Genomic DNA, 10,592 nt, shown 5'->3' with positions numbered 1-10,592 from the left:
ACCGTTGAATCCTGCTAACCCGGGATTAGAGCGTGTTAGAGCCCTCTGCTAACCCAATCAGATGTTAGAGCCCACTGCTAACCCAATCAGATGTTAGAGCCCTCTGCTAACCCAATCAGATGTTAGAGCCCTCTGCTAACCCAATCAGATGTTACAGCCCTCTGCTAACCCAATCAGATGTTAGAGCCCTCTGCTAACCCAATCAGATGTTACAGCCCTCTGCTAACCCAATCAGATGTTAGAGCCCTCTGCTAACCCAATCAGATGTTACAGCCCTCTGCTAACCCAATCAGATGTTAGAGCCCTCTGCTAACCCAATCAGATGTTAGAGCCCTCTGCTAACCCAATCAGATGTTACAGCCCTCTGCTAACCCAATCAGATGTTAGAGCCCTCTGCTAACCCAATCAGATGTTAGAGCCCTCTGCTAACCCAATCAGATGTTAAAGCCCTCTGCTAACCCAATCAGATGTTACAGCCCTCTGCTAACCCAATCAGATGTTACAGCCCTCTGCTAACCCAATCAGATGTTAGAGCCCTCTGCAAACCCAATCAGATGTTACAGCCCTCTGCTAACCCATACTAACATACCTAACCCAGGTATGCCAGTCAGTTTTAGTTTTGGACTAAAGTCCTGTGTCCTGTTGATTAACTCTGTGTCCTGTTGATTAGCTCTGTGTCCTGTTGATTAGCTCTGTGTCCTGGCGATTAACTCTGTGTCCTGTTGATTAGCTCTGTGTCCTGTTGATTAGCTCTGTGTCCTGTTGATTAGCTCTGTGTCCTGTTGATTAGCTCTGTGTCCTGTTGATTAGCTCTGTGTCCTGTTGATTAACTCTGTGTCCGGTTGATTAGCTCTGTGTCCTGTTGATTAGCTCTGTGTCCTGTCGATTAACTCTGTGTCCTGTTGATTAGCTCTGTGTCCTGTTGATTAGCTCTGTGTCCTGTTGATTAGCTCTGTGTCCTGTTGATTAGCTCTGTGTCCTGTTGATTAACTCTGTGTCCGGTTGATTAGCTCTGTGTCCTGTTGATTAACTCTGTGTCCCGTCGCTGCTTATCTCACGCTGTTTGGACTCTTAGTGTCAGACTCAGATCACAGTCTCAGCTGATTCTTCTGGCTTCTTTTCTCCTTTTGTTGCTCTGTTTTTAATGCTTTTTTTTGTGCTTCTTTTGATGTTTTTTTTTTATTTACGTTTTTTGCCACAAAAAAACGTTTTTATTTTAATTAGTTTGACAGGTTTTTCTGCCACGTTTTGACCCTTTAACCCTCCTCTCCTCTCCTCTGTTCCAGGAGGTGCTGCTGAAGAGAGCAGCAGACCTGGTGGAGGCGCTGTACGGGATGCCTCACAACAACCAGGTAACACACCAGTCTATACCTGTCCACACCTGTCTATACCTGTCCACACCTGTCTATACCTGTCTATACCTGTCCACACCTGTCTATACCTGTCTTTACCTGTCTATACCTGTCCACACCAGTCCACACCTGTCAACACCTGTCTATACCTGTTTAAACCTGTCCACACCTGTCTATACCTGTCTATACCTGTCCACACCAGTCCACACTTGTCCACACCTGTCTATACCTGTCTATACCTGTCCACACCTGTCTATACCTGTCTATACCTGTCCACACCAGTCCACACCAGTCCACACCTGTCTATACCTGTCTATACCTGTCCACACCTGGCTATACCTGTCTATACCTGTCTATACCTGTCCACACCAGTCCACACCTGTCCACACCTGTCTATACCTGTCTATACCTGTCCACACCTGTCTATACCTGTCCACACCAGTCCACACCTGTCTATACCAGTCCACACCTGTCCACACCTGTCTATACCTGTCTATACCTGTCTACACCTGTCTATACCTGTCTATACCTGTCCACACATGTCTATACCTGTCCACACCTGTCTATACCTGTCCACACCTGTCTATACCTGTCAACACCTGTGTGTGTTTGTCTGTGTGTGTGTCTGTGTGTGTATTTGTGTGTGTGTGTCTGTGTGTGTGTGTGTTATAAATAATAATAATTACAGATGAAAAGTATTTCCGATGAATACAACTATGTGTTTCTTCGTGTGCAGGAGATCATCCTGAAGCGAGCGGCCGACATCGCCGAGGCGCTCTACAGCGTTCCCCGGAACCACAACCAGATCCCGTCGCTAGGCAACACCGCCTCGCACGGCATGATGGGAGTTAACTCCTTCAGCGGACAGCTGGCCGTCAACGTCTCCGATACAACGCAAGGTATGCCAGTCAGTTTTAGTTTTGGACTAAAGTCCTATGTTCCTGTTGATTAACTCTGTGTCCTGCTGATTAGCTCTGTGTCCTGTTTATTAACTCTGTGTCCTGTTGATTAACTCTGTGTCCTGTTGATTAGCTCTGTGTCCTGTTGATTAACTCTGTGTCCTGTTGATTAACTCTGTGTCCTGTTTATTAACTCTGTGTCCTGTTGATTAGCTCTGTGTCCTGTTTATTAACTCTGTGTCCTGTTGATTAGCTCTGTGTCCTGTTGATTAGCTCTGTGTCCTGTTGATTAACTCTGTGTCCTGTTGATTAACTCTGTGTCCTGTTGATTAACTCTGTGTCCTGTTTATTAGCTCGGTGTCCTGTTGATTAACTCTGTGTCCTGTGTCCTGTTGATTAACTCTGTGTACTGTTTATTAACTCTCTGTCCTGTTTATTAACTCTGTGTCCTGTTGTGTCCTGTCCCAGTTGGTTACAGCCGTAACACCAGCAGCGTGTCGCCGCGGGGATACGTGCCGAGCTCCACCCCCCAACAGAGTAACTATAGCAACAACGTAAGCAACAGCATGAACGGCTACGGTAACACCGGCATGCCAAACTTAGGAGTGGCCACTTCCCCCGGCTTCCTGAACGGGTCATCTGCCAACTCTCCCTACGGCAGTAAGTATCACGGTAAATAAGATCAACACCTCTACCTTATCATTGTTGCATGGCAGAGAATAATATGACCAAACTCTGAGAGAGGCACGCAGGCAGGAGACAGTTGGCGTTGAGGATTTTATTGTTAACGCTACATTACATTTTTACATTTTATTAGGTAATGTGTGGTTACAGGGAACTGTAGACTCGGGCTGAGATTCGGGCTGAAGTTTCAGCATTGTGGCATTATTCATTCAGTTGTGTTAGCGTACACACTGCAACTTGTGTTAGCGTACACACTGTAACTTGTGTTAGTGTACACACTGCAACTTGTGTTAGTGTACACACTGCAACTTGTGTTAGCGTACACACTGCAACTTGTGTTAGCGTTCACACTGCAACTTGTGTTAGTGTACACACTGCAACTTGTGTTAGTGTACACACTTCAACTTGTTTTAGTGTACACACTGCAACTTGTTTTAGTGTACACACTGCAACTTGTGTTAGTGTACACACTGCAACTTGTGTTAGTGTACACACTGTAACTAGTGTTAGCGTACACACTGCAACTTGTGTCAGTGTACACCCTGCAACTTTTGTTCGCGTACACCCTGCAACTTATGTTAGTGTACACACTGCAACTTGTGTTAGTGTACACACTGCAATTTGTGTTAGCATTCAATCTGCAACTAGTGTTAGCATTCATACTGCAACTTGTGTTACCGTACACACTGCAACTTGTGTTACCGTACACACTGCAACTTGTGTTACCGTACACACTGCAACTTGTGTTAGCATTCACACTGCAACTTGTGTTACCGTACACACTGCAACTTGTGTTACCGTACACACTGCAACTTGTGTTAGTGTATACCCTGTACTAACACATTGTACACTGCAAACATTGTAAACAAATGTCCATGTTTGAAACAGTTGAAGGTTGAAGACTGAATTGAAACAGAAACTTTTAAGTGAACGAGAAATCAACTGTTTTTTTCCCCAGTATCTGCCTGGTATCAGCCTGGTATCAGCCTGGTATTAGCCTGGTGTCTGTCTGGTGTCTGTCTGGTGTCTGTCTAATATCAGCCTGGTATCAGCCTGGTATCAAGTCAAGTCATTTTATTTGTATAGCACATTTAAACGAACAACTGTTGACCCAAAGTGCTTTACAGGTAGAGCAGGGAAGGCAGAGACAATATGCCTTAAAAATACATAATCGTATGTGCGAGGTACCATGAATATAAATAGGCAAAGAAAGAATTAATAATGTAACATAGAATAAAACAACAAAGGAACAATGTTTGAGGCAAAAAAAAAGGAATCAAGGAGAGTTAAAAGCAAGAGAATAAAAATGCGTCTTCAGATTTGATAGCAATTGTATTACATGATTTGATATGGGGTGGGAGGGAATTCCAGAGTTTGGGGTCTACTACAGAGAAGGCTCGGTCCCCTTTGGTTTTAAGGCGTGTCCGGGGGATGACGAGGAGTTGTTGGGTTGTGGACCTGAGTGCCCTGGTGGCAGAGTAAGAAGACAGGAGATCGGAAATATATGGAGGCGCTTGACCATGGAGTGCTTTGAAAACAAAAAGTAAAACTTTAAAATCGACACTGCAGGTATCAGTCTGGTATCAGTCTGGTATCAGTCTGGTATCAGCCTGGTGTCTGCCTGGTTTCTGCCTGGTATCAGCCTGGTATCAGCCTGGTATCAGCCTGGTATCAGCCTGGTGTCTGCCTGGTATCAGCCTGGTATCAGCCTGGTATCAGCCTGGTATCAGCCTGGTGTCTGCCTGGTTTCTGACTGGTATCTGCCTGGTATCAGCCTGGTATCAGCCTGGTATCAGCCTGGTGTCTGCCTGGTTTCTGACTGGTATCAGCCTGGTGTCAGCCTGGTATCTGTCTGGTATCTGCCTGGTATCAGCCTGGTATCAGCCTGGTGTCAGCCTGGTATCAGCCTGGTGTCTGCCTGGTATCAGCCTGGTATCAGCCTGGTGTCTGCCTGGTATCAGCCTGGTATCAGCCTGGTGTCTGCCTGGTATCAGCCTGGTGTCTGTCTGGTATCAGCCTGGTATCAGCCTGGTGTCTGTCTGGTATCAGCCTGGTGTCTGTCTGGTGTCAGCCTGGTATCTGCCTGGTGTCAGCCTGGTATCTGTCTGGTATCTTCCTGGTTTTTGACTGGTATCACCCTGGTATCAGCCTGGTATCAGCCTGGTATCTGTCTGGTATCAGCCTGGTATCAGCCTGGTGTCTGCCTGGTTTCTGACTGTTATCAGCCTGGTATCAGCCTGGTGTCAGCCTGGTATCTGTCTGGTATCTGCCTGGTTTTTGACTGGTATCACCCTGGTATCAGCCTGGTATCAGCCTGGTATCAGCCTGGTATCTGTCTGGTATCAGCCTGGTATCAGGCTGGTGTCTGCCTGGTTTCTGACTGGTATCAGCCTGGTGTCAGCCTGGTATCTGTCTGGTATTTGCCTGGTTTCTGACTGGTATCAGCCTGGTATCAGCCTGGTATCAGCCTGGTGTCTGCCTGGTTTCTGACTGGTATCAGCCTGGTGTCAGCCTGGTATCAGCCTGGTGTCTGCCTGGTTTCTGACTGGTATCAGCCTGGTGTCAGCCTGGTATCTGTCTGGTATCTGCCTGGTTTTTGACTGGTATCAGCCTGGTATCAGCCTGGTATCAGCCTGGTGTCTGTCTGGTATCAGCCTAGTATCAGCCTGGTGTCTGCCTGGTATCAGCCTGGTGTCTGTCTGGTGTCAGCCTGGTATCTGCCTGGTGTCAGCCTGGTATCAGCCTGGTATCAGCCTGGTGTCTGCCTGGTATCAGCCTGGTGTCTGTCTGGTATCAGCCTGGTATCAGCCTGGTGTCTGTCTGGTATCAGCCTGGTATCAGCCTGGTGTCTGCCTGGTATCAGCCTGGTGTCTGTCTGGTGTCAGCCTGGTATCTGCCTGGTGTCAGCCTGGTATCAGCCTGGTGTCTGTCTGGTATCAGCCTGGTATCAGCCTGGTGTCAGCCTGGTGTCAGCCTGGTATCAGCCGGGTGTCTGTCTGGTATCAGCCTGGTATCAGCCTGGTGTCAGCCTGGTATCAGCCTGGTATCAGCCTGGTGTCAGCCTGGTATCAGCCTGGTATCAGCCTGGTGTCAGCCTGGTATCAGCCTGGTATCTGCCTGGTTTCTGACTGGTATCAGCCTGGTATCAGCCTGGTATCAGCCTGGTATCAGCCTGGTGTCAGCCTGGTATCAGCCTGGTATCTGCCTGGTTTCTGACTGGTATCAGCCTGGTATCAGCCTGGTATCTGCCTGGTTTCTGACTGGTATCAGCCTGGTATCAGCCTGGTATCAGCCTGGTATCAGCCTGGTATCAGCCTGGTATCAGCCTGGTGTCTGCCTGGTTTCTGACTGGTGTCTGCCTGGTTTCTGACTGTTTGCTGTCTGTGTGTTGCAGTTGTTCCCTCCAGTCCGACCATGGCTGTGTCTAACTGTAACTCCTCCCACGGAGTTTTCTCTTTCTCGGCTGCCGTCAAACAGAAGAGCGCCTTCGCGCCCGTCGTCCGGCCGCCAGCGTCCCCGCCGCCAAACTGCTCCGGAAACAACGCTAACGGGCTGCAAGGTGATCCCCCTAGGGCTGTGGGAACATATGGCTGTGGGAACATAGGGCTGTGGGAACATATGGCTGTGGGAACATAGAGCTGTGGGAACATAGGGCTGTGGGAACATATGGCTGTGGGAACATATGGCTGTGGAAACATAGAGCTGTGGGAACATAGGGCTGTGGGAACATAGGGCTGTGGGAACATAGAGCTGTGGGACCATTGGGCTGTGGGACCATAGGGCTGTGGGACCATAGGGCTGTGGGACCATTGGGCTGTGGGACCATTGGGCTGTGGGACCATTGGGCTGTGGGACCATAGGGCTGTGGGACCATAGGGCTGTGGGACCATTGGGCTGTGGGACCATTGGGCTGTGGGACCATAGGGCTGTGGGACCATAGGGCTGTGAGACCATTGGGCTGTGGGACCATTGGGCTGTGGGACCATTGGGCTGTGGGACCATAGGGCTGTGGGACCATTGGGCTGTGGGACCATTGGGCTGTGGGACCATTGGGCTGTGGGACCATAGGGCTGTGGGACCATTGGGCTGTGGGACCATAGGGCTGTGGGACCATTGGGCTGTGGGAACATAGAGCTGTGGGACCATTGGGCTGTGGGACCATAGGGCTGTGGGACCATAGGGCTGTGGGACCATAGGGCTGTGGGACCATTGGGCTGTGGGACCATTGGGCTGTGGGACCATTGGGCTGTGGGACCATAGGGCTGTGGGACCATTGGGCTGTGGGACCATTGGGCTGTGGGAACATAGAGCTGTGGGACCATTGGCCTGTGGGAACATAGAGCTGTGGGACCATTGGCCTGTGGGACCATTGGTCTGTGGGACCATTGGGCTGTGGGAACATAGAGCTGTGGGACCATATGGCTGTGGGAACATAGTGTTGTGGGAACATAGTGCTAACCCCATTAGGAGGAAGTTTATTTTAAAACATCTTTATTTCGGTACATTAGAGACTTTTTGTACTTGAATATGTGGAAAGAAACTAAAGCAATGTTGAAAAAACAGTACAAAAACATGTTTTTCCCAGATAATTTATTTATTTGTTTACTTACATTAAAGGGTTGGATACACTACAATTTGTAAACAATGTGTTATACAGATATGTGATATAAATACTGTATTATTTCCATAATTAATAGCAGTAAACTAATTAAATTACAATTTAATCTGAGGGTTTTAAGTATTGACAGTGAACTGCAGCAGTTTAACGTTTGGCCGAATGTAGTTGAAATGGTTCACTGCAGCTTCGGTTTCATCGGCTCTGCTTTTCTTTAAACACAGACACACACACACACACACACACACACACACACACACACACACACACACACACACACACACACACACGGGTGGGTAACCTAAGTACTGTTAGTATTGCATGCAGAGTGACAGGCCAATCCATGTTTTATTCACTACAACCCACAGATACATCCTCTAAACACATACACACACACACATTATACCCACACATTACACACACACACACACACACACACACACACACACACGCTCTCTGGCAGTCAGTGTGATGTCAGTGTTTCTGACAGAGAGGTTTGTCAATTGTTAAATATTCATGCTGCTCTCTGCCTTCGCCGAGGCAGAAAGGCCACAGAGTGTGTGTGTGTGTGTGTGTGTGTGTGTGTGTGTGTGTGTGTGTGTGTGTGTGTGTGTGCGTGCGTGCGTGCGTGCATGCATGCGTGCATGTGTGTGTGTGTTGCAGATGAATAAATACAGTTTGAATGTTATTAATAGTTGTTGCTGCCGATTGAACTCACAGATAATAAATAAAACAAAAATCTGTAATTATTACACATATTATTACACACAGATAAGTACACATATTAAGTTCATTTTGCACAAAGGAAGATCTAAATTACAAACCTTCCGGTACCCACATCTTTTCTTTCGCTGTTTTTGTCACTTTATTTTTTGTAATTGCTGCTTGCCGCTGTTTTACGGGGGCAGAAACCTCACATTAACAGTTGTTTGTCTCTCTGTGTCTCTGCAGCAATGGCCGGCCTCGTCGTTCCTCCGATGTAAAACATCTTCCACCTCCTCCCCCCATGCCCCTCCCCCTCAGCCACGAGCACCAATCACCTCAGAGGGGGCAGGGCCTCAGGCAGCAGCTGACCAGTCAGGACGGAGTATCGAGCGTCTCCGTCACAGGAAAAAAGAAACAAAAGAAACTGACTGGACGGAGGCTCCGGTTTCTGACAAAGAAAATAAAAAAAGGACTTTTCTGTAAATGTTCTCATGTTTAACTCTGTGTACAAACTGTGACATCATTTCCTCTACTTGTGATGTAATTTTTGGGGAACTTATACAAACCTGATCTGAAAATTGAGGACGTTAAACAACAGTGTGTTGAAAGTGGAGTTCCTCAGGGCTCAGTGTTTGGTCCCCTGTTGTTCCTCGTTAACATTACACTGATTATTTTTATGGTCACATTTAAATCCGCCTTTGTTTTGACAGAATCTATTCTCACAGCTGATTGGCCCACTGCAAAAGAGCTGAATAATGAACTCTAAGACAATATGCTTCTGTTGCACGACTAAAACTACTTTTTAAACGTACACGTTCCACCAAAACCGTGGCTCCATCTGGCGCTTAGCCCCGCCCACGATGATTGGGATTGGTTTAAAGAAATGCCAATAAACCAGAGCATGATGTTCTTCCATCCACGAATGCTGTGTGGACTAGACAGACCTTCCTCTACAGAGCTGTGGAGGTAGAGCTGGCGGTAACACCGTATTAAACATAATATCCAAGCAAAAAGTTATAAAATATATGAATTGATAAAAACTTTTCTTAGCATTAATGACACAAATGACTAGTTAGCAAGTCAGCACCAAAATCTTTCCTGAGTTTCTGATTTGTTGTTCCAACTTCAGAAGGCATTCACGCGCATTTTCAAACTTGCAAATTCGTTCTTCCGTTCTGTCTGACACCACATGAATGCAGCATAACCTTTTGCAGGATTTAAAGTCCAGAAGGTTCACCTCCAGCCTGGTCTTACCAGACTCTGGTACATCAGCCTGGTCCTACCAGACTCTGGTACACTAGCCTGGTCCTACCAGACTGTGGTCCAGAGTAGCCTGGTCCTACCAGACTCTGGTACATTAGCCTGATCCTACCAGACTCTGGTCCATTAGCCTGGTTCTACCAGACTATGGTACACTAGCCTGGTCCTACCAGACTGTGGTCCAGAGTAGCCTGGTCCTACCAGACACTGGTCCATTAGCCTGGTCCTACCAGACTCTGGTCCACTAGCCTGGTCCAGCAGACTCTGGTACATTAGCCTGGTCCTACCAGACTCTGGTATATCAGCCTGGTCCTACCAGACTAGCCTGGTCCTACCAGACTCTGGTCCATTAGCCTGGTCCTACCAGACTCTGGTATATCAGCCTGGTCCTACCAGACTAGCCTGGTCCTACCAGACTGTGGTCCAGAGTAGCCTGATTCTACCAGACTCTGGTACATTAGCCTGATCCTACCAGACTCTGGTCCATTAGCCTGGTTCTACCAGACTATGGTACACTAGCCTGGTCCTACCAGACTCTGGTCCATTAGCCTGGTTCTACCAGACTCTGGTACATTAGCCTGGTCCTACCAGACTCTGGTCCATTTCATTGGTCCAGAGAGTCTGGCCTCTCTCCATTGAGTGTTAACAGTGTTAACTTGAAGGCGGGTATTCTGTTGAAGTTTAAAACTAGTGGATCTGCTCAGAGCCACTCTGGATCTGCCAGAACCAATCGCTAACGTTTGGTTATCGCTAGCGTTAGCCTTAGCATCGCTAGCATTAGCCTTAGCATCGCAAGCGTTAGCCTTAGCCAACTCCTTCACCACTAACGGAGCGAGCTAGAAAACCAAACTGTTCCCGAACCCCGTGGGGAGGAGGGCCAAGACATCATGGCCCCCAACACAACTCAGCAAAGACTGTTCTCGCTCGGTCTTTAACTTTTGGATATTCGGCAGCGATGCCACAATGGACGGAATGGCTTCGCTCGCATCTTTCTCCGCCGCCATTACGGAACGACAACTCAAACTAGCGCACGACCTCAACGTCATTGTTCTCAGCCCCTCCCTCTGTTCGCTGACT

General features: G+C 47.9%; 1 protein-coding gene across 5 annotated transcripts in view; it reads left to right on the top strand.

The window, feature by feature from the left end:
• The window catches only part of ebf3a (EBF transcription factor 3a), a 59,909-nt gene extending 51,376 nt beyond the window's left edge, over positions 1-8,533 (top strand). For 3 of the 5 annotated variants that reach the window (XM_028568005.1, XM_028568002.1, XM_028568004.1), the window contains 5 exons: positions 1,287-1,352; positions 2,089-2,251; positions 2,720-2,911; positions 6,330-6,494; positions 8,502-8,533. In XM_028568005.1, coding sequence (XP_028423806.1) covers positions 1,287-1,352; positions 2,089-2,251; positions 2,720-2,911; positions 6,330-6,494; positions 8,502-8,533 — 618 coding nt within the window. Of the gene's footprint in view, positions 1-1,286; positions 1,353-2,088; positions 2,264-2,719; positions 2,912-6,329; positions 6,495-8,501 lie in introns of all 5 variants that reach the window. The other 2 variants (XM_028568006.1, XM_028568003.1) reach the window with 2 other exon arrangements.
• The last annotated feature ends 2,059 nt before the right edge of the window (positions 8,534-10,592 follow it).

Source organism: Perca flavescens, chromosome 21 (genome assembly GCF_004354835.1).
Source record: "Perca flavescens isolate YP-PL-M2 chromosome 21, PFLA_1.0, whole genome shotgun sequence".
In the NCBI taxonomy this organism is placed as follows: domain Eukaryota; kingdom Metazoa; phylum Chordata; class Actinopteri; order Perciformes; family Percidae; genus Perca; species Perca flavescens.
Note: the sequence above shows the minus strand (reverse complement) of the source record. Positions and strands in the feature narration are given on the sequence as shown.